General features: G+C 39.6%; 1 protein-coding gene across 5 annotated transcripts in view; it reads left to right on the forward strand.

The window, feature by feature from the left end:
- PDLIM5 (PDZ and LIM domain 5) overlaps positions 1-24,085 on the forward strand; it is a 122,117-nt gene extending 98,032 nt beyond the window's left edge. For all 5 annotated transcript variants that reach the window (XM_083398311.1, XM_083398314.1, XM_083398315.1 and 2 more), the window contains 5 exons: positions 11,816-11,993; positions 16,782-16,962; positions 18,009-18,129; positions 21,072-21,187; positions 22,808-24,085. In XM_083398311.1, coding sequence (XP_083254437.1) covers positions 11,816-11,993; positions 16,782-16,962; positions 18,009-18,129; positions 21,072-21,187; positions 22,808-22,897 — 686 coding nt within the window. In that variant the 3' untranslated portion in view covers positions 22,898-24,085. The remainder of the gene's footprint in view (positions 1-11,815; positions 11,994-16,781; positions 16,963-18,008; positions 18,130-21,071; positions 21,188-22,807) is intronic.
- The last annotated feature ends 230 nt before the right edge of the window (positions 24,086-24,315 follow it).

The raw sequence follows: 24,315 nt of genomic DNA on the forward strand, positions 1-24,315 counted from the left end.
TTTATAAGCATCTGGGTAAAAAGGCAAAGGTAAAGGGACCCCTGACCATTAGGTCCAGTCATGACTGACTCTGGGGTTGCGGCGCTCATCTCGCTTTATTGGCCAGGGGAGCCGGCGTACAGCTTCCGGGTCATGTGGCCAGCATGACTAAGTCGCTTCTGGCGAACCAGAGCAGCTCACGGAACTGCCGTTTACCTTCCCGCCAGAGCGGTACCTATTTATCTACTTGCCCTTTGATGTGCTTTCAAACTGCTAGGTTGGCAGGAGCAGCGACCGAGCAATGGGAGCTCACCCCGTTGTGGGGATTCGAACCGCTGACGTTATGATCAGCAAGTCTAAGGCTCTGTGGTTTAACCCACAGCGCCACCCATGTCCCTTAAGCATCTGGGTAGGCTTGCCTAAACAAGAATGTTTTCAGCGGGTGCCGAATAGCTTGACTATCAACCATCTTGAATACAGGATAGGGTCCCCTTACCTGCTTCTCCAGTGGTTCAAGTTGCAAAGCTGTATTTTCAATGGCATTTTAAAAGGATTTGTCCTTTCGGGGAAGGCAGGGAATGTGCTTAGAAGTTAGGGGAAAAATCTCAAAGTAAAAGAGAGAACATAAGGTGTTAATGTGCCATGTATTTTTAATAATGTGGCCTTTTGAGCATATGACTGTGTTGCAACCATTTAATAAACGAACAACTCTTTGGGCTTCAGAGGTGTGGAACTTCAAAGTATCCTCAAGGTGGCGATAAATCATCGTATCTATGCCCCATTGAACTCACTTTTAGTGGCAAAACGTGAGTCGAAGTTAAGGCTGTTTACAAAAAGGAAAAGACGATAGCCTGCGTTGAATGCTCTGTGTTCTTTTCAGATATGCTACATTTAACAAAAATGCAGTGTTTGACTTTATTCTATTTGGTGGTGGAAAGTTAAGAGTGTTGAAAGTCTTAGTATGCAGTCTTCCATAACTGGTTGATTTTAATTTTTTTTAAAGTATATGTTCAAAATGACATTTCAGTACTTTTTCTCTCTGATATTGCCGCTATCACTTCTGCTGTTGCCAGCTCAACAGCAAGGGCCACAACTGTGTTAACATGCTCTACAGAAGAGTGGAGATTCTTGCTCCCTGCCTGGAGCTGAGCTGAACTTTATGAGTGCAGCTGTTTTTGTTTGTTTTTTAAAGCAAATTATTGTGATGATGGGAAGCATTAAAACAAAAAATCCACCTTGAAAACTGAGGGAGAGGCATGGTGAATTTTAGAGGTCGCTATCAGAAAGAAATTTTGTGAGGTGATTTTGGGAGAGACAATGCCTTTGAAAGCAGGGATTGCACCAGTAACAGTGACGGTAATCCTGGCTTTCAAAGGAGATCCCCGGTTAGGTGGAAAAGAGTATATCCCATTCTATCCCAGCAGGCTGAAAAAAGTCCTTTGAAATTCAGGATCACGCTTGTTGTTACTGGCACGCTGTTTGTTTTCAGGAGCTTTCTCTTGGCTCCTCAGCCACCTTATAAAGTTATGTAACTGGTATGGACTAAAGCTGCCTCATCTCTGAAATTTGCCCCATCTCCAAAAAAGTGGCATAATAAAGAGGACAGTGGTTTAGAAAAACTCTGGCGATTGGATTTGACACAGCACTGCCTCTAATTTATTTATGTTTATAAAAAGATTTATATGCTGCCCCCAAGGTGACTCACATCATAAAAACATAAGGAGAAAAATTTGAATAATCAGGGCTGATAAAAGGAGTGACATTTACTGCTCATTATAAAGGCCGATTAAAACAAATAAGAGACTATCGTAACAACTAATATAGCTATATTCTGCAAAATACCTTTCGTGCCGGGGGTGGGGCAGATTTAAGAGAAGGCTGCTCAAAAAAGGAAGTTTCTTAAAACCATTTTAAAAACCCACAGTTAAAGGCTATGCCCATCCCTGAGGGCAGTTGTTTCCACAACCTGTGTGCCACCACAGAAAAGGCCCTTTCTCTTAAGCTTACTAACCAAATTCACATCACACGCAGCCACATGAGCAGGGCCTCTTGAGACACATTTCAAAGTTGGGCAAGTTTGTGTCTTTGCCGATAGTCCTCTAAACAACCCTCTCCCAAAATGTTTAAAGGTTAAAACCTGCACTTTGAATTGTGCGCAGAAATACCTCATAAAGCTATTATGTTTCATGACTGATCCTATCATTCTTTTGAGTTGGTGCTTATCTCCTACAGCCTTGTTGGGGTGTGTGTGTGTTTCTTTTAAGTTAACACATTATGGGCTGAGGCTGACTTCATCATCATTGTCATTTAATTTGTATGCTTACAAGACGAAACATAATAAAAGTAGTCATAAACAATAGGCAATAAATAAAGCACAGTAAAAAGTACACATTATAAGATCTAAAAATAAAGATACAAAAATATGTATAAATAACAGCAACAACAACCACCACCACAACAACAAAACAGTGAAAGCCCCTAAACAATACTCCAGCCAAAGAGTGTATTCAGCAGCCTTAGCTTTTGTAGCTGGAGTCAGTCCGGGCCCCGCCCTGCCAAGTCAAGTGGAAAAGGCCTGCAAGGCATGGAGCAGGTCTTCCAGGACTCGCACCCAAGATGTCTCTCTCAAGATAACTTGAGAGGCCTCTGAGTAATAAAAATAAGCCAAAAGACACAAAGAAATATAATGGTTTTTACAATCATATATCTAGCCATTTGCCTTCTAGGTGATTGAGCAGGGAAGGCCAGGATCGGTTGCACTTTAAATCAAGAACTAGAGTTTTAAATTAGTGTTAAAAAGGAAGTTGGGCTAGTGCAGAAGATTAACAGAAGGATGACTTCAGTGACTGTGGGAGAACGATGATTTTGACAGAGGCTCTGCGTATTGTCTGAAGGTGGGAGATGACTGACAAGAGGGAGTAGCTTTTGAAAGTGTACTTTCTAAAAGATGCTGTGTGGGGGGGAATATAATGTGCCAGTTCTTCTTAAGTGAAAATAACAGCAGTCACAAAGGGTTGTATCTAAAGGCATTCATGCAGATGAAATTGCCCATAAAAAGAAGGTGAGAAAAATCCACAATGGAAGCATAACAGTGCATTCATCAGCTTGTTTATGAAACTTGTTGGATTTCTTGGTGATAAATACCACCTGTGAAGCATTAAGGAGATTTATATACTGATCCTAGAACATATTTGGAAAACTTGAGCTTTGGTGGAAATCTATACCAAGTACAGGACATGCAAAGACTTCCCATTATTACATTTGGCTATTTTTAGCAGCGGATACTTGCTCCTCATGCAACTGCAGCTACTTCATGAAATATTTAAGTGCTTTTGTCCAGGTTTTGCAAAATAGTTTAACTGCTAGGTAAAAATAGGTAACTGATTGTCTGGATCTATTTCAGCCTGGCTTCAGGCCCAGTCAGGGCACTGAAACTGCCTTGGCCCGCCCTGGCTGATGACATTTGTCATCAAAGAGAGATGTGGTGACTGTACTTCTGCTGCTCATTCTGCTTGATGTTTTGGCACCTTTTGACCACAATATCCTTCTGGAGTAACTCAAGAAAGTGAAAGTTGGGGGCACTGTACTTTAATGGTTCTGCTTCTGCCTCTAGAGCCATTTCCAGAAAGTACGGTAGTTGTTGGGCCCCCTGTATGGCACTGTGAAAGTTGGAAATACAGGGGTCTATCTTGTTCCCATGCTATTTAACTGTGTCTGAATCCACTGGGAGTGGTCATAAGGAGATGAGGAGTTAGGTGTTACCAATATTTAATTATACCCACCTCTGTCATTCTGTTCCATCTGAATCATGAGGCAGTTGAGGTCGACTCACTAGAAGTAATGGATGTAACTTAGCCATGTTCATTAATTTCAGTGGGTATACTTTGAGTAAAACTTAGTTGAATATCACCCTAAGACTTGAAGAATTTTATCACAAAAGAGGCTCCCTTCCAAGTTACATACTGATTAGTTCCTTATAATATAAAGCTTTTCCCCCCGGTCAGTCTCCAATATTTCATGCTTTTTGTAAAGACTTTACATAGCATTCTCTAATATCAGACTACAGATAATATACTGAGGCAGGTACCCTGTTAGTGCTGCCCAACAGATGGATGCCCAGGAATCTCTCCAGTTGCATCACTGATTCCATCTGTTCAAAATGAAGTACGATAAAAGCTTTCTGGTATTCTGTTTTCATGGGAAATATCAGCATCAGTATGAAAATACAGTTGTTTTGGAACTGACAATCAATGCATAATAGCAGCCCTTTTCTGTTCAACTTTGTCAGTTTCTGCTCCGACATCTGATACTCTTTGTTTAAAGATGTTTCTGGCCACAAATGAATTCAGAGCCTGCCCTGAAAATCCATACTGTTCTAGTAACTTGGAAAATTTCTGAAACCAGAAACTGCTCAGAGCTGGTGCCATCTGTTTCTTTAAGTCACGTCTTAGGAAGTCTATCTTCACCCATTTGAAATAATCTGCACCAATAATTAGATATCCTAACATGTGTTAGGCCAGAGATCGCCATAACACATAACTGTTCTTATTAAATAAGCAGGGGGAGATTTTAATACCCCAACTCACATGCACCCCCCCCCTTGAACTCTTTCTGTTCTGGTGATATTTGCAAAGCCCTCGATTTATGTGTCGAAAACAAACACTGGCAGCACTTTTGCTCTAAAGACGTTTAAAATGAGCATATTGATCACAGGTGCCTAAAATTCAGGAGTCTAAGCATTCATTTTTATTTTTATTTTTGTAAAGCCCAAGATCCCGAAGCAGAAAAAGCTGTTACAAGATAACATGATTTTATCTGTTCTAAGTCTATGTACTATTTGTATAACATTTTTTCCTCTTACCGTAGTACAGTGGTACCTCAGATTACATACGCTTCAGGTTACATATGCTTCAGCTTACAGACTCCACTAACCCAGAAATAGTACCTCGGGTTAAGAATCTTGCTTCAGGATGAGAACAAAAATCATGCTCCAGCGGTGCGGTGGCAGCAGGAGGCCCCATTAGCTAAAGTGCTGCTTCAGGTTAAGAACAGTTTCAGGTTAAGAACGGACCTCCGGAACGAATTAAGTACTTAACCCGTGGTACCACTGTAGAACACTAATTTGGATTTAGCACTATTAATGCCTAGATCATTTTCTTTGCAGAAGGCAGTAAATAATATTCTCATAATGCCTTGCAGTGTTGAGGTCATATGTTTACGGGCATAGGGAGACCTTAGGAATATAGAAATACTGATTATGCAGCGCTGGAGCTAAATCATCATTATTTTTTAATCAAACTAAAATACAGCATTGTTGGACTCCTTTAAATGATCAGACCTAGACCTGTTTCAGCAATTTCACTTCTGCATAGATTTTTAAATCATTCTCTGGACCCCCCCCCCCTTTTTTTTTTTTTTGCAGAAGAATAAAAGAGGATGTGATTAGGCATCTGTGCAGTCAACCAATATAGCAAATGTAGGAATAGACCTTAATTCCCTACAAACATTGTATAGATAGTTCAGTAGCAACATCAGAGGAGTTTGATTCTAACAAATGGACAGTCTGGTATTAATAATTCTAAATTGTTTTTCTGTCATGAGGCGGCATACCACAAACTCTCACAAGTTAACTAATGTGAATTCCGACGCAGCCAAGGAAAGTATATTGTGAAACCACAGCAAAGCTATTCGTAAATGTCAACTGTTAAAGCTGAGGTATTTACTTGCGATGTGAAATGTCAACCTTTTGAAATCACCGTGGCAGTGGGGTTTGTTTTTGGTTTTTATTTTGGGTTTTTTTTAGGATTGTGCAAATATAAATGAAAATATGTGAAATTCCTGGGGCCACAGGAAGATACGATGGGGGCTGTATAATCTTTTTTGGGGGGGGGGTTGTATGTATTGTTTCATTGGTTTATAAACTGGTGTGGAAATATTTAGCATTATTCATATCTAGGTTCAGGTAGTGGGAGAGCTTTGAAAGGCTTGCATTGTTTGCTTCTACAGTCCATTGGCTGCTTCCATGGCGTCAAATGCAGAGAGGATGGATTAATATGTGCCCATATCCTCTTCTTCATCCCACCCACTTCTGGCAACATTACATCCTTCCTTGGCCTCTAGCCAGGCACGGCCATGACCCCAATAATTCTGCCCTGAGGCTACCCTGTTAGGTGGGATCTGCCGCCATGGGAAATTTAAGGGAGAGAACATTGTCTCAGCCACCCAGAGGGTTGTTGTTTGTTGTTTAGTCGTTTAGTCGTGTCCGACTCTTTGTGACCCCATGGACCAGAGCACGCCAGGCACTTCTGTCTTCCACTGCCTCCCGCAGTTTGGTCAAACTCATGCTGGTAGCTTCAAGAACACTATCCAACCATCTCGTCCTCTGTCGTCCCCTTCTCCTTGTGCCCTCCATCTTTCCCAACATCAGGGTCTTTTCCAGGGAGTCTTCTCTTCTCATGAGGTGGCCAAAGTATTGGAGCCTCAGCTTCATGATCTGTCCAGAGGGTGCATGGTTCCAAACAATATAACATTTTAAAATGGCAAATAAGAGGTGAATTAACCCCGCTCCTAGAAAGCATTTGCAGAGCTGCAGCACATAGAGACATGCCCCAGGATCAATGATTGATAGAAATTTACCATACGTGCATTCAGACTGTCTTGTAAAAAACAAGAAGTTCTAATTTTCCCTGCTACCCCATGACAAAGAGCGATAGCAAAAAGCTGTTGAGGGTTGATTAGTTAATTAGGACATGATTCTCCATTGCAACCTATACCTCTGCAAAAGAGGTGCTATCAGATCAAAACGGTAGCATTTGACACCGACTTCACATAGGTTGCTATGATTAGACGAGGTGCAGGCAGTTCAAAATCAGCTCAGGTGTTGCTACAGTGCTTTGAAAAGGTGGGGAATAAAGAGAGAAATATGGTCTGACAGTAAATGCACCTGTGTGGGCATGGATATGTATGGAAGTGTGTAGGACAAAGGTATGGAAGAAGGAACAATGGGAAAAGGAGAGACGTGTGAGAATGGATACCTTAATGTAAAATGAGTAAGATTTCAAGTTCCTAGACCAGCCTTCCCCAATCTGGTAGCCATCAAATGTTTTGCCCTACTGCCTGTGTTAACAGTTACGTAAATATAGGATAGATTTGGTAATGCAGTGAAATAATCTAGATCTAGACTTCATACATAACTTTGATTTCACTTCCTACTTGTTAACAGGCAAAAAATAAAAATAGAATACAAAGCTAATTCAACTACAGTGGTACCTTGGTTTAAGAACAGCTTAGTTTATGAACAACTTGGATTAAGAAGGCTGCAAACCCAGAAGTAGGTATTTTGGTTTGTGAACTTTGCCTTGGAAGCAGAACATGTTTCGCTTCCTGTTGAGTGTGTTCCATTTCTAAATTGAGTCCCCCGCTGCTATGGGAAAGCACGCCTTGGTTTATGAATGCTTTGGTTTAAGAACATACTTCCGGAATGGATTAAATTTGTAAACCAAGATACCACTGTACTAGTTAGCCTTTCTGAAGTGTAGGGGACTACAGTAACCTCTGTTAGTCTCTTCCATCTGTCCTTAATTAATTTCCAGTTGGTGTCAATTTTGCATGTGTTCAGTCATGAATTTGTTTCCACATTAAACTGGTTTTTTAAAATGAGGGGGTAAATCCATCCAAAAATTCATATTAAAATATGTGTTTTATCTCATTGAACATATTTCTAAAGATTTTATCCATATATATATATATATATAGACACTTGGTACAATTTTTGAGTCAAGGCCTGTATTGTTCTAGTTTGGGAGATGGGAATCAGGTCAGTTCACTTAAAATTGCAAACTGAATGAAATTCTCTTCCATTCCCTGGTTTAAATATAGTTCAGAGACAGAGTCTTCTCATCAGGCTAGATGATTTACAGGCAACGCTCTCATCTGTCCTTTAGAAATGTTGGTAGAAGTAAAATGGAAGTGCTGTTTAGTAGCAAGGATAGTACGGTTTAAATGTCTGGGAAAACCCAGACATACGGCCAACCTAGTTTTATTGTACCTGAAGGTAATGGCTTGTGAATTTTGCATTGTTAACTACTGGTTTTTATTGTGTGTTTATCTTCATTGTGCCTTTTGGGGGTCTGGTTGCTGCCATCATCATTCCAAACTGCATGGAACTGTCCATGCAGAAGTCTCTTGCTGTCTTGGAATGTGGGAATGTCTCCATCTCTCACAGCCATTTCTGCCTCATTACTTAGTAGCTCTACTTTAAAGAGTCCCAGTATGGCATCCCAATTACCCCAGTGGCATTATCCAGAGCTTGGGCTGGGCGATAAAGCAATATATCGTCCCAAACCAGCTTGAAGTCCTTATTGTGATATTGGGTTCATAATTTTTGATCTCACAAATCATGAGAAGGGTGGGTGGGTGTGTACACTATGCAAAAATCACATGGGGAAAACCATGAAGCCAGCCAAGACACAAATCTATGACATATAATGAGTAATGCTACTTGATGCAAAAATTAGCCAAACTAAAATAAATAGATGGGTGTAAATAGGATGTGATGGTGCTCCAAGGTGTTACCTCCTTCCCAGGTTCTATAACTGCTCTTGCTGGGTGTTTGTATGTGTATGTCAGTACACACACACACACACACACACCTCTGAAATTGTGCTGACTTTTGAGTGGCTTATGGTGCAGCAGATGAGAAGATGACCCAAGCCAACCCAGAATGCTCATTTTAATTAAGAAGCTTCACAGCCCATTTAATCTGAGCTCTTGAGAGATGAAAGGCTAGCTACTACAGCAGGAAACTAACCCTCTGAAGTTGTAACCGGGCCTCTAATGCACCTGTTCTGATTTTCATGGTGCACATTCTAGCTTTCTCAGTCATTTTAAGAAATGATAACAGCATAATCCTTCCTGTTCTGCCTTTCATCATGAGAGGATTTAAAGCTTTAACTGTATTCCACAAATTCAGCAAAATAAAATAAAATGTGGCTATTGAATGCTTTGTGCTCTTTCTCTGCTGCTAACCTGAGCCCATGATTCTTTGGGGGATCTTAAGGGACTAAAGTATCTCATACATTTACCATAATTATTTTTTTATTTAAGCGTGATAAATTCCTTCAGCTTCCACATGGACAGGAAATAAAGAACTGCTACTGTATAAGAGTGTGTTAATATTCTGCTGAAGAACCAGCATTTTGTTGTATACTAGCCTAATAGCACTATATTTCATTTCAGCAGTTGAAAATGAAATTGTGCACATTGAAGTAGTATTGTTATTTATAGACATTACATGACACTTGATCTTATATTTAAGTGAGTGCTGAACTATTTAGTCTGTTGTATTGTTGCCATGGGCAAGAGATCATCTGTCAGAGTAAGTGCCTCACACATCTGACCTTACTCCCTTATACCAATGCTTCACTATTTTTTCCAGTTCACTATTGAGTTGGCAATCAGCAGTACAATATGCTATTAATAAAACCTTGGCTGTGCCAAATATTGTCACCTTTAATTTTAAGGCTTTAAAATAGTGATCTAGAAAATCGAAATAGTAATAGTAGTAATATTTCATGGAAAATGCTGTGTTTGTATGTGAATAGGTGAATACTTTTTTTTGCATGCATAAGGAGTGGTATTTCTTTATCCAGTTGAATATTTGTAAACATGTTTCTGAACATTACAATGCTCAGTTGGGGTTCAGCAAAAGCAGGCCAGTTCTGTCTCTTATCCCCTTGCCCTGGTTCTCCACCCCAGCTGACATGCAATATTCTGTAACTCCTGTTGACCACTCAGTCCTCATTGGGGTGTGTTTTGGAGGATCACCCCATTTGGTGGTGGGGCTTTTTTTGTGTGTGTGCTTCTGAGAACATTGGTGCTTCCTAAAGCATTTCAACACCTCTATCTTGTTTTTCAGTGGCCCGGCCCCGCTTGGGTTCCTGTGGCTATTATGCAACATTGTACAGTACACATCAGGTCACCATTTTCAAATGAGGAAAATGCCTCTTCTAAGGCCCTTTTTTTCTTGGCAATAGCTAACTAAAGGAAGCAAGCCTTCTTTTATTAAAATGTACTTCTGGTAACGTCCTAACATTCCTTGACATGCTTCATGAAAGTATGCTTTTTTCAAACGCGCTTCTGTTTGTACTGCCTTTGTAAATGTGTCAGAAGGTAGCATATCATTCATCCCTCATTTGTTTGCTTAAAGTTTAATATCTATAGTGTTTCGCTTTTGAGTCACACTGTGATTCAAATAATATGAATGCATAGTTGCTCTCAGACTGTCTGAAAACTCTGTTTTCAGATATAGGTAGTAACAAGATACAGTGGTGCCCCGCAAGACGAATGCCTCGCAAGACGGAAAACCCGCAAGACGAAAGGGTTTTCCGTTTTCAGAGGCGCTTCGCAAGACGAATTTCCCTATGGGCTTGCTTCACAAGACGAAAATGACAAAAAAAAATTGAGGTTTTTTCCCCGCTCCCCAACCCCTTTTTCTGAAGCGCTAAGCTGCTAATAGCCTTTTAGCAGCTAAACCGCTAATCCCTTAAGCCTTTAATAGCCGTTAATAGCCCTTAAACTGCCAATAGCGCTAATAGCGCTAATCCGCTAATGGGCTTGCTTCGCAAGACGAAAAAACCGCAAGACGAAAAGACTCGCGGAACAGATTCTTTTCGTCTTGCGAGGCACCACTGTAATAATAGTTTTCACATTGTAATGTTAGACATATAGTGTAAATAACTTTGTGTTTCATCCAGATCCGCAATTGAAAGAGAAGGGTCGTAGTAACATATTTTATCCCAAATAAAATCGGATTGTTCATAGTTCTTTACAGTGTCTTTGTTATTTTTATGACGGACATATTTTTAAAATTTTGTCACCTCCCACTTCTTTTGCTAAAACAACCTGATTGGCAATAATCTGTACCTGATGAAAGTTCAAGATGTTTTTAAACATTGTTTCCTTGTCTTAAGCCTGTGCATTTGCAATTAAGTACTCATAGCCATACCATTTTTGGAAACTATCCATGAGTCTATTTTGAGCTACAACTTTTCAAGCTTTTTATTAAAGCATTTAAAAAAACTTTTTAAAGTGTGATCTTGTACATATATACTCAGAAATAAGCTCCATTGAGTCCAGGTACCTGCACAGTTCTTTTTTTAAAAAAGAGATTTCATTAACAAATAAAATTTATACTATAACAAAAGACGAAAGATGACCTTTTAATAGAGAAATAAATTAATCTCACATACATAATCTCAAAACCAGTAACTACCCCCCCCCCTTTTCCATCCATAGCTACCCTTTTCTTGAACTAATAGTTTGAGTATATGGTTCTTGGATTCCAAAAGAACTTTAGACATTTTGGATTCAGCAATGTATTTTTTAGATAGGTTTTGCTGCTTTTTGCTGCTCTCAGCTGCTATGGGAAATGATGATGATGATGATGCTGTTTTGCAACAACTCTCACCAGTATGGAGTAGCAGCCCCTGTGTGTGTGTGTGTGTTTGTTTGTTTGCTGTTCATGGCAACCATTTTTTGCTGGCACGCACAGCACTTTTATCAGTATATGAGTACCAGGGCCACATTTTTCTTATTTACTAAATAAAGCACTGATAACAAACAATAAAATAGGATTGTAGCGTAAGAGCTCTTGTTGCACTATAACAAACCAATAACGGCTTATAGTTATGACCTGGAATAAACTACTTTGTAATTATAATAGGGCAGATTATACAATCTGTACTAATCATTACATATGCTATGCCTCAAAACTTATTTGAGGTTATCATTGCAAGCATAGTTTATTATAAAGTTTTCCTTCCATTTTGTTTTATAGCAGCTGGAAGTGGATGGGCATCAGACAAGAGTGGAAGACCCGGAGCAACTGTGCCAAGTGAAAAAAATACAGCCGCACCACCTCTGCCAACAGATGAAGACACTTTGGTTCAGATGGCAGAGCATATTCCGGCAGGAAAGCGAACTCCGATGTGTGCTCATTGCAATCAAGTAATTAGGTTTGTAATTTCCCCCCTTTTAACATGAGTTGAAGGCTTTCTAATGGTTAATCTACAAGATTTTTACACCTGAGTATTCTTAGCCCATAGACAAGACCATTCCAGGTCTTCTCTTAAAAACCCCACACACATTATAAATTATAAGTTTTACTAGCTGGTGTTTCTAGAGCTCTATTTGAAACAGCTTGTATATATAGATACAGTTAATATTTGTGTAATTTGCATTAGAAAAAAACAAAGTTGCACATTATTGAATGATAATTTGAATCTGAGAAGGAAGTTAGCATAAATATAAACTGCATATCATACACTCCCAGTAGCTATGGACACTTTTTGAAACTGTTTTTAGTGACATTGGCACAAGGAGCAGGAGACACCAGAAGTGAAACTTAAAGCAAATAAGTATTCATTGCAATCAGACCCAGAAGGTAAACAAGGTGAAAAGCAAATAGCAGGTGATATGGAAATAAAACAAGAAATATGCAGTAGCAAATATTTCTTTGAAGGCCAGAACAGGTAAAATAAAACTAAACAATACCGCCTCTATCAAACTTAAATGGCAATTAAACAAACAATTGAATCATTGCTAGAACTATGCTTACACAAGCTCCTTAGGAGTTTGACTGCTTCTGACAAGTCGTCTTCAAGTTCAACCCATGTAATAACAATGATTGACAGCCTGCAGGTTGCACTCCAGCAATGCCTTCTGTAACAACCTTGTCAGTGACAGGTATCCCAAATCCCCAAGGCAGGTTACAGAGCTATTATTGTCTGCCTGGATTAGTCAATTCACATTGGAACTCTTAACTGTGGCCAATCATCAAGTAAATGATGAAACCGTAGGGGTGTCAAAGAAAATGATTAGTCCACCCCTTCATATGACTTAGTTGAGCTGGCTCTTGCACGTTAAATGGATCTGAGACTTTCATGATTCCATAAGGAAAATTATGAGGAGACAAGCAATAACCGTACCTTGCCCCCAGTCTGAGAACTCTGGGCCAACCCAAGGAGGATCCATGAAGTCCTGTATTTGGATCACTAGTTCTCCATGATCAGTCGTATCAGAGAGCACAGAAAAACACAGGAGGATCAACAAAGCATAATTAATGCTCACAATATCTAGGCTGGGAATTATAAAATATATTGCATGGGTATGGATGCAATGTGTAATTGATGCCCGCAGTATCTGCAGGCAAATTATCCCAGTGCTTTATTCAGGAAATGAAAGGAAGCAGAAAACACCAGATGAGAAGGATATGCACTGAAGCCATCTGACAATACCTTAATCAATATATCATGTTCTCCGTACACTCTTGCACTACAGTGGTTTGGGAAACTTGTGATAGCCTTCAGGGTTGAGGTTTTAGCATAATTACAGTTCATGCCCTTTGGGGCAGTATTACCTATGAAAAGGTAAGCGCTGGATCAAGTGACATTCCACAGCACACCTGTTTTGCAGCCAAACTGCATTGTAGACTTGGTTACTTTACACTGAGACATAAAATAACCATGAAATGCCAGCTCCCAAAATTTAAGAGAGGCCACCTCATAACTTTTTAATTTCTTTTCTTAATTATTGATCAAGTTATCATCTAGTCATCATAGATACTTTCCTGGGCCTGGTTTTTTAAAAAAATCCTTCATTTTGCATTGAAACCTAAGACAGATGACGAATTCAACGTAGCGCCGTGGCAATCGCTCTGTCAGTGCAAGCATTTCAGCTTCCCAGACAAAACAATATCCCCTTTCCTCACCCTGTGTGCTCTTCCATGGGTTCAGCCAGCCACCCCAGAGCGAGGTTTGGCAGGGTGCATTGCAGGGGGAGAGGGGGGGAAGGCCTATTGTGTATGTACAAATCTACAAAATATTTGTAATGTGGATCTGATGGGGTGTTCTTTGACAGTACTCAAGTACTCATGCAACATGACATATCTTTGAATGTCAGAATAACTAGGTTAGCTATCACTTTCAAATCCATATTTTTATTAATATATTTTTGTGTAGTTTACATGCAATGGGTTTTTTAAAAGGCTTTTCGTGCTAAAACAAAGTTATCATAGGCTTTGTCAGCTGCTAAAAAAGAGGGGGGGGGGGATCCCTCAAGATAAATAAGGAGTTCAGTGTCGCTTGACACAGGAAATGAAAAATGTGATTTTTATTTTTATATTATCTTCATTTAACTCGAAGAAATCAGGCCAGAGTTGTTGCCTTTTGGTTACCAGAACAGAGCAAACAGTGCCACTAACTTGATACACTCCAGCAATCTTTTTCCATCAGTGCCCTTTCAGTTACTGTAGTGTTTGAACAATACAAATTGAAGAAAGTGCTCACATTGGATGTGGAAACACTGGATATGGAAATATTGGATATTTTCATCCATGGGAGCACATCCGTGTCTAAAAATTCTGAGAGTAATACTGGTTCTGAGTATCTGACCACAACTATAGTAACAGAAAGCAATTTGAGTGCAGGAAGCAATCAGTGAAGCAGGCTTCAACTTCATCCAAACTGTTGTTATTCATTAATAAATGGAGACTACAAAGCATGTCCTATAAATGATTACAGTTCTACTCCTAGGGAAACATTTGAAGGACTTAGCATGGATCTTAAGCGTGTACACTCAGATGTAAGTTCTATTGATACTTCAAAGTGGTACAATGGATGGGGGAGAGACTGAAATTAGTACATTGACTGGCAGCCAGTACTTAACACTTATGTTTTCTTGGCCCGTGTTGCAATTCACTTTGTGCTTTTCAGAGCATGAGTATTAAATTCTGGATCAGTGAAAGTAATGTTATAATCACTTTGTGGTCTTTTCTTGGTGTGATTCCATGCATTAAACATGGCACTTTTAACTGCAGAAGTCATGAATACTGGAAGAAAACAGTTTCTTCCCCACCCCCTTAAATTGGGACTTTTGTACTGCTTTGAGCGGTTCACTTTGCAATGTCAAAACTGTAAAATCACAGCAGAAAACTTAAATATAACAAGTATTAAAAAACTGCTTGCTAAATGTAACAGGTGGTGTAAAAACACTTCCTCCCTTCCTACTTCATTAGCATCCAAGTCTATCATTTTAGAGCAGACAATTGGAAACTTGATTCCACCTGGGGCCAGAAGGACCTCTTCTGTGTTCCTAATGAGTCTGGTAAATTAGCCTTTGCTGACACAGTGAGAAGGGAGCACTTTGTTGTACATAAGGACTTGTATTGTTTGATCGCTACATAACTGAAAGGGCATTGATGTAAAAAGGTGCTTGCACAGAGGTTGGAGGGTATCGGGTTAGGTCAGTATTTTCACTGTTCAGGTAATCACATGGCAGCAGGGGGGGTGTATAGAATTCTCTTAAAGCTGCATGGAGAACTGTAAAAAATAAATAAAACCCTTTGCAATAAGTTCTAAAGTCACCAACAGGCCATAGATAGACAAAAATCAATTTTCTAAATGAAATAGTGTGCCCTCTTTTTCTAGATGTTTGAATGGTTGTGCAAACATGCAGCAGGAATTCCAGATCTGGCTGGTATTTAAAAGATAGCCTCCGTTCTTTGGCAGAGGAAACTGGTTAAGCCAAAGACTTGTAAATAAATTTGATGCTGGTTGATGAAAAGGGGCTGCATACCACACACAGGACTGCTTCAAGAGTTTTCCATCAGATGGGCAGACTTCTCACGTGCATCCAGGAAATGACAGAGTCTGAAATTTAGCTTTCATCTTCTTCCAAAATTACATTTATTCTCATTTTAGAAATGAGTATTAATTCTGTTTCAGGGTGAAGGGATAATAAAATGCCTGGAGCTTTTTCATATTTGTTTAAAAGTTAGTTTTACTTTCAACATTGCATTCCTTCACTTTTGAATCTTCAGTCGTTTACATTTTCAATTTGACCCTGGTTTCATGTGCCATTTAACAATGGCATCTCCAGTGTGGTGTCCTCAGATACCCATTCACCGTCTCGGTACACACCAAGGACTATTCCCCTCTAAATTTCTATTACTCAAAATTGAGAATTGGAGAGGTGTTTGTTGGGGAACGATGTCTGTTTCTCAGGAGTGTCGCCTGCTTCTTTTTCTCTGTGTTTTACTTGTTTCTTGTTAGAGTTTTGTGGGGAGGGGGAAGAATTCTGAGCATCACTGGTTTCATTCTGTGAAATAGGCATATCGAGGTGCTCCATTTAGATTTCTGAATGTGTCCCTGGCCCACAAAACATTGGCCATCCTCCCTGTTGCATTAAGCTTGCCCTTTTCACCAAACTGCATAATAATAATAATAATAATAATAATAATAATAATAATAATAATAATTTATTTATACCCTGCCTATCTGGCTGGGTATAAACTGGGCAGGTTTTCCAACAAAATATTAAAATACAACAGTTCGTCGGACATTAAAAGCTTCTTTAAATAGGGCTGCCTTCAGATGTCTTCCAACATTCCATTCCAACATCTTCAGTTTTTAATTTCTTCAACAGTCTTGTCTTTTAAGAGATGCTAATTCAACACCTTTCCCTTGAAAAATGGATCATACCAGGGCAGGCATTCTTAGCAGAGTTTAACCTATTAAAACCTTTAAACTAGCTGTTGAAAATAATGTAATTACATTCCATTGTACCTTTTCAATCTCTCATTAGAGATAGATATAGATATAGATATAGATAGATAGATATAGATATAGAATAAATCAGCTTTGCTTTTAAGGTATGTTATCGGCATGTTCTTAATGTGAAAATTGTCCACGTTTCCCTGCTTCTAATTGCATAGCATTTGATGATCTTGTTTCTGTTCAAAACAGAGGGCCTTTCCTGGTGGCCTTGGGGAAATCTTGGCACCCAGAAGAGTTTAATTGCGCACACTGCAAAACCTCCATGGCTTACATTGGCTTTGTGGAAGAAAAGGGAGCTCTTTACTGTGAGGGCTGCTACGAGAAGTTCCTTGCCCCTGAATGTGCCCGATGCCAGAGGAAGATACTTGGGGTAAGTGATAAAGTTGTCCTGTTAAAGTTTTGAACTAGATGTTGGAATCCTTAATGCTAGATCAGTTCAGAAGTATTGGGACATATGCAGACCTAACCGTGGAACCTCGTAACCACCTTTAAAAGACTGAATTGCAGAAAGTCAGGAAACTCCTTCTCATGTACCTTATACAAGGTTAAATAATACACTGGCAGTAGAAAGACTTTTTATCATGTCCCTTATTAGATTTAAGTTAAGAAAAGAATGGGCTGGAGGCTGTCGGGAACGATGCAATAGCCTACTTCATAATCTCTGAATTGTGATGATGATTAAAATGTGAATTATTATTATTTATTTATTTATTTATTTATTTATACCCTGCCGGTCTGGCTGTGTTTCCCCAGCCACTCTGGCGGCTCCCAGCAGAATTAATGATGATGATGATGATGATGATGATGATAATAATAATCATAATAATAATAATAATGCGATAAAACAGGGCTGCCTTCCCTAAACAGGGCTGCCTTCAGACTTGACATCTGATGGGAGGCATTCCACAGCCCTTCATCCAAAGATCACAGCATAAAAATAAAAAAAATGAGAACACAAAATACATAACAACACAGAAACAAACCAATATGTCTCTATGAAGCCTTTACTAGTAACCTGTAAAATTTGTAATCATAATACCCCGAGTAGCGTTCTGCCTGAGATGCTTGTAAAAAAAAAAAAGCACCTGCTACCTAAAACATTTAGGTATGAAATTTATTCAGGGCAAAAAAAAAAATTGTTCAAATTATACGTTCAGATTCATAGGCATGGGGCGACCTGAACTCACCCATCCCTTGCTCCCTTGTTATGATTCTCAGCCTACGAATGGCAGTAACTTCAGAAAATCTGGTTCAAGACCCACATTCCTCAGTGTTTTCTCCAGTTTCTTTCCTTTCTTTCCTTTTTTGTAAGAAAAAGGGGTTTCTTCATGGTCAAGAGAACAGCAATCCATCTCATTCCAGTCCTATAGTGATCAACATGGTGTTGTTGTTGTTTTTTGTCTCTCCTGCAACTAGGAAGTAATAAATGCCTTGAAACAAACCTGGCATGTTTCCTGCTTTGTGTGTGTGGCTTGTCACAAGCCCATACGCAACAACGTTTTCCATTTGGAGGATGGTGATCCCTACTGTGAGACAGGTGAGCATTTTTCTTGACTCAGTATACTTGTGTTAGTTACATCAGCATCATGTTTTTCCTCTATAAAACATGACCCATCCCTTGCTGTTACCAGTACTTCAAACATTTACAGATGGAGCTTCCCAAGTTTGTCTTGTTTGTTTAAACCAGGCTTCCTCAACCTCGGCCCTCCAGATGTTTTGAGACTACAATTCCCAGCATCCCTGACCACTTGCTAGGGATCATGGGAGTTGTAGGCCAAAAACATCTGGAGGGCCGAGGTTGAGGAAGCCTGGTTTAAAGAAACAATTTATATACTGCTTAACTCCAATTGCCTCTAAGTAGTGTCTAAAAAAAGACAATAGATTTAAAGGGTAAAAATCAGTTAAAACTATAAAATCAGATTTAAGTATATTTGGAGTCCCTTGCAGTGTTTCCCAACCTTGGGCCTCCAGCTGTTTTCAAACTACAATTCCCATCATCCCTGACCACTGGTCTTGCTAGCTGAGGATTATGGGAGTTGTAGTCCAAAAACAGCTGGAGGCCCAATGTTGGGAAACACTGCCTTATTGGGTAGGAAAAGAGCTGGGGAAATGGCACTTGGTTCCTTTCTGTCATTATTTTGGTTATCTATATAGGGTTAGATCCAAAGGTTTCTTTCCTGTAACGGAATAACTCTTTTTCTGATGGAGATTGGGGAAATAAGCAGCTGGTACTTTTCAACTGTTTTAATTTAGCTGTTACAGAAAACTGTACTTCATTAACCTGGACCTTGGTCATTAGTAACTGCTTAAGATACTAGTGAGAATACTAAAGTAAGAATCCCAAAGTAACATGTTCACACATGTCTGAATTGGAATGTGTTTTGCAGAATTTCTTTCAATGGCAAATGATTTTGTTTTCCCGTGTGTTCTCTCTCCCCCACCCCTTGTTCTTTTAATAGTTCCCCTATTTTTATCATTAAAAATGCAAAAATGTAGAATTAAAAATCACAACTGTTTGCTTTTCCTGTGTTTTTGAGTGGGTTAGTGGTAAGCTATTTACCCCCCCCCCCCAAACAAGACATAGGATTGGCAAAACCAAGGAACTGTCTTTTTGGCACAGGATAACACATTGCTGTGTGAACCCAAGGGATGCCTCAAACTTGGCAGTAGCTAAGAGTAGATGGCGGTGTAAACCCTGGGAACCAACCTCAGTGGCATTGAGTGGAAGTAGTGAAGCTGCAATACGGAAAGAATAGTTAGTTGTCTAAGCTAAAGGCACCAGTTTTGCGCCCAGCAAGCCTTCAAGCTACATTTCTCTGTGGAATCAGAGACTGGAAATTAGACGAACAAGCGTCAATACAGGACATCACTGACTTGTCCTTTGTAAATTTTCTGTGCACAGATTACTTCAGGCTGCTGTTACCATGGTTAACGTAACAGGAGAAAAATCTTAGACTGTGTGTCTGGGGTTGAAAAGGAAGGAAAACAGAAGCTTTTCAATCTGCCCTGGCTACTGTTTTCTGTCTTCTGTAGAAAAGCTTGTAAACCTCTTGAAACTGTAAACAGCAGCCAAGTTAAATAGGCGTGCACCCATTTTCAATATGATACTGTGAAATGGGGAGGACTTTTTCAGATTTAAAATGAGCTCTGTTTGAATAGTAAGTTATACCAAACTTAGTAAACCCTTTAAGTTGTAGAAGTAGCATCCATATGATCTTAGGGAACTAACTGAGTTGGTCACTGGGAGAAGGGCGATGACAGTTATAGCCATATGCTGAGATTGCTTTTGTTGCAGGAATATATTGTGTTGGATTCCTTGGAGAAAAATGGAAGGGTTTCCTTGCTGTCTGTTTCTGATTTGCTTATATGGATTCCATTTTTATTATTTAGTTTACTGTATTTTGATTACGTGAGGTGCTTTGACAGTTCTCACAAATGAAAGGGAGGTATATGAATTTCCTAATGAATAAATAAAAATGGTTCTGGCAAATAAAGAGCCAGTGTGGTATAGTGGTGAGGGTGATGGACTAGGACCTGGGAGACCAAGGTTCAAATCCCCACTTGGCCATGAAGCTCCCTGGATGACCTTGGGCCAGACACTCAGCCTCTCAGCCTAACCTACCTCACAGGGTTGTTGTAAGGATTGAAGGGGTAATCATGTACACCACCTTGAGTTCTTTGATGAAAAGGGTGGGATATAGATGGAAGGAAGGAAGGAAGGAAGGAAGGAAGGAAGGAAGGAAGGAAGGAAGGAAGGAAGGAAGGAAAGTATTGCAATGCCACAATTCTGTCGAATTTCGTTTTTCTGATGTGTCTCTCTTCAGTTAAGGAAAAATCATAGGGTGATAATCCAACTTAAGTAGTACAAAGAAAACAGGAAATACTCTAACCCATTGGTTTCAGTCTCTCTACTCCAGATATGACCAACATTGGGTGTTGCTTATGTAGTGGTGGAATGCCAAAGGGAAAGGGGATCATGTTCTCAATTCTTAAGTCTTTGCATACCTTACCTAAGGTAAAGGTCAAGGGACCCCTGACCATTAGGTCCAGTCGTGGCCGATTCTGGGGTTGCAGCGCTCAGCTCGCTTTACTGGCCGAGGGAGCCGGCGTACAGCTTCCGGGTCATGTGGCCAGCATGACTAAGCCGCTTCTGGCGAACCAGAGCAGTGCACGGAAATGCTGTTTACCTCCCCCCTGCAGCGGTACCTATTTATCTACTTGCACTGGCGTGCTTTCAGACTGCTAGGTTGGCAGGAGCTGGGACTGAGCAATGGGAGCTCACCCCATTGCGGGGATTTGAACCGCCGACCTTCTGATCAGCAAGTACTAGGCTCTGTGGTTTAACCCACAGCACCAGCCTTGTTCCTATGGCGTGTTATTTGAGCACTTATGTGCTTACCGTGACATTTATTCAGATTTAGTGTTTGTTGCAAGTTGAGACATTTTGTTCAGTGGCCATGTTTGTGTCTGCCTGCACAGATTACTATGGACTCTTTGGGACCATGTGCCATGGCTGTGAATTCCCCATTGAAGCTGGGGACAGGTTCCTGGAAGCCTTGGGCCACACTTGGCATGATACCTGCTTTGTGTGCTCAGTAAGTATAAAAACTTGGTTATCAATGGCAGCAATGCTATTGCTAGCCTGAATAAGATAGGAGTAACTTCTAAAATGCTCTTTTAACAGTGTTATCTTGTGTGCGCTATGGCTATTTCATAATTGTTTGGAGAGCACTTTGCTATTGTGTAAAGCTGGCCTTTTTTGTTTGTTTGTTTTTGCTCCTTAAAGATATATTTGATGTGAATTTGTTTGACACTGTTTTCTTAAAACCCTTTAATCATTCAGATTTGTTCCCATCGGTTGCCAAACATAGAAGTTTGTAGTCTTCTGTTTGAAGGGCTGTAGTTCAATGGTAGAGCATCTTATCTGCATGCAGGTGCTTCCTACATTAATGGTTTCTAGATGGGCTTAAACCATGGAGATTCCATTCCCAACTCAACTATCAAGCTCACTGGGTGCCCCTGAGCCCAGTCACTATCTCTATGTTCATAGAGAACATAGGAGGATAAAAAAGGGAAGCCAGAGCCCATTTATATTTTTCCTTGGGAGAAGAGCAGTACAAAAATACAAGTTGTATCCAACCCATCGTGAGCACAAGCTAGTGGCATTCACCACACCATCCTTCCCACTGTAGCTCCTGGTTGTCCCAGAAAACCTCTCCTGAGGCTGAGCTTCCTAGGTGAAAGGTTATTGGTGGCTTCTAACAACAATAGAACATTCACAGAGTAAAGCCATAACTGCATCAAATCAGTGCAATAGTGAATTCATTTTTCAAGTATGGATCTTTGCTGAGGCAAGACAGCCACATACACATGAGAGGGACGCATCAGCAGCCTTGTGAGGGAAACCCAGTGTTTGCAAAAAGTATGCTTAGGAAAAAAAGCATTCTAAGGTAGGGACCAAAAAAACAGTTTAGTAGAAGACTGAGCATCTTCAGTAGCCAAGGAATGCTGGTTTGGGTTAAATGGGAGGATAAAGGAATGGACATCCTGGCGGAAATGACCGGCAGAATCCGAGACCAGGGAGAAGAGCTGGTGGAGGAAGAGTGGAAGAAATTTAAAGACTATTTACAGAAATATTATAAAATTAATGAATGTTAGAATGATGTTGGATTGAGATTAAAGGGTTATTAGTAATAATGTGGGGAAGGAATATGGAAAAATGGAAGGTTAAAAGACGAAAAACTAAAGATATAATATAATAAGATACAGATAAGGATAAGGTAGAGGGAAGGGATTTGCTGACTAAATAATTGAACTGGAATACAGAGAGGGGAGGTGTGGGGAAGTCCGGGAAACAAGCAAATGGAAGAAATATTATGAAAATTGAATTGTTTTTTATTTGTTTTTCTTTTTGTATTTTTCTTTTTCTTTTTTTATGTGAAAATCTTAATAAAAATATTATATATATATAAAAGGAATGGACATCCATAAAGAGAGCATGACTGGCTAGAGCCCTGAACAGGAACACTCTACATCGCAACATTTTGTTGCAGATTCCACTTGTATTTTATTAATGTTAAAAGCAAAACAAAAAAACCTAGACTAGTTCGTTTAGAATTCAGCGTGATGAGCACCTAAAACACCTACATTGTTATTAACCAATGTGCTAATTTTTGAAACGAGAAACATTTTTGTCTTTTTGAATTTCATTTCAGGTGTGCTGTGAGAGTTTGGAAGGCCACACTTTTTTCTCCAAGAAGGACAAGCCCCTTTGCAAGAAACATGCCCACTCTGTGAACATCTGAAGCTCTGGGGGTTGCTGAATAATACATATTGACAGGGAAATAAAGTTCCTGGGTTTTGGTTTTCAGTAGGCTTACTGAAGTATTTATCTAGACTTTTTAATTGTAGAAGCGGAGATTGGGGTGGGGAAGGAATAAAGCTTATGACTGTTTCATGTAATGCAACAAGGAGCATTTAGAGCCCTGCAGATGTTGCTGGACTCAAATTCTCATCATCCCTGACCACAGGCCACGTTAGCTGAGATTGATGGAAATTGGAACCCAAGAATGTATGTTGTGTTATTATATAGCGATTTTATGTTGTAACCGCCCTGAGAGTATAGGGTGGCATACAAATTTAATAAATAATAAAATAATAATAAGAGCAAGGGATGGGGGCCACAGGTTCCCCATGCCTGATTTAAAATGACTTAGAGTAGTAATGTCAGACAAATGAAGATGGACGTTCTCTCTTAATGAGAGCAAACCTTTGGGACTTTGTGGAGTGGGCTCTTTCGTTTTTCTTTTTAAGAAAGGGCAATGATGTTTCAATCACACATATTGTAGCTCAGCTTGCATTTGTATTTAAGTGCCACTAGTGGGGAACTAAAGGTGGGTTTGCTGCTGCTTCTTAGGTAGGAGAGAGAGGGAGGAGGTCCAATTTTAGATAATGAATCAGATTAACTGGTGTGTATCGTATGCATTTCAGAAATATAACCAACAACATGAAACTGTTTGGCACAAAAGGGAGTATTCATTATTGTAGGTAATTGGGAAATTTGAAACTAAGCAGTGTTAAGCCAATTCTTTTAGCTCCCACATTGTATAAATATTTGCCTTTTTGCATTCATTTTCTCCCTTAAAAGATGTGGGGGGAAGAGTTAACATGTTATTAACCAATTAATATGGCCATGCAGAGTACAACTTGTATGAATGCAGAGGAAGAACATGCAACTTAATGTCATAAATATTTCTAGAAAATGTCTGATGAATATTGGGGTGGGGTAAGTCTGATTTGGGTTACGTAAGATCACATCTTATACTTTCTTGTATATAATTTTACTTAATTGTGTGCACATATTTATTTATTGTGTGCACTTCTTTGGTGTAACAGAAAAGGGAAGGGTGAGGGATGAAACAAAGTCAGCTTTTTTAGATGCAATACTCTCACTGCACTAGAGCATAGTAAATCAAATAAAAATTAACATAATATTTTTTGCTGTGGTGTTAGGACATTGTGAATTATATAGATTTACCATTTTAACACAGGTGCATGCTTGCTTGCTTGCCATAATTTGTAAATCGATACATCAATTAGTTGACGTTCTTGCTACACATGTCAATCCCTCTGGTTTCTCCAGAGTTAGGAAGATGATTTTGTAATGAAATGCAAGGCAAAGTATTTATCACTTTGAAAGTGGAAAGAAGGGAAATAATTTTTA

This window comes from Podarcis tiliguerta, assembly GCF_965153285.1.
Source record: "Podarcis tiliguerta genome assembly, chromosome: 9".
Taxonomy (NCBI): domain Eukaryota; kingdom Metazoa; phylum Chordata; class Lepidosauria; order Squamata; family Lacertidae; genus Podarcis; species Podarcis tiliguerta.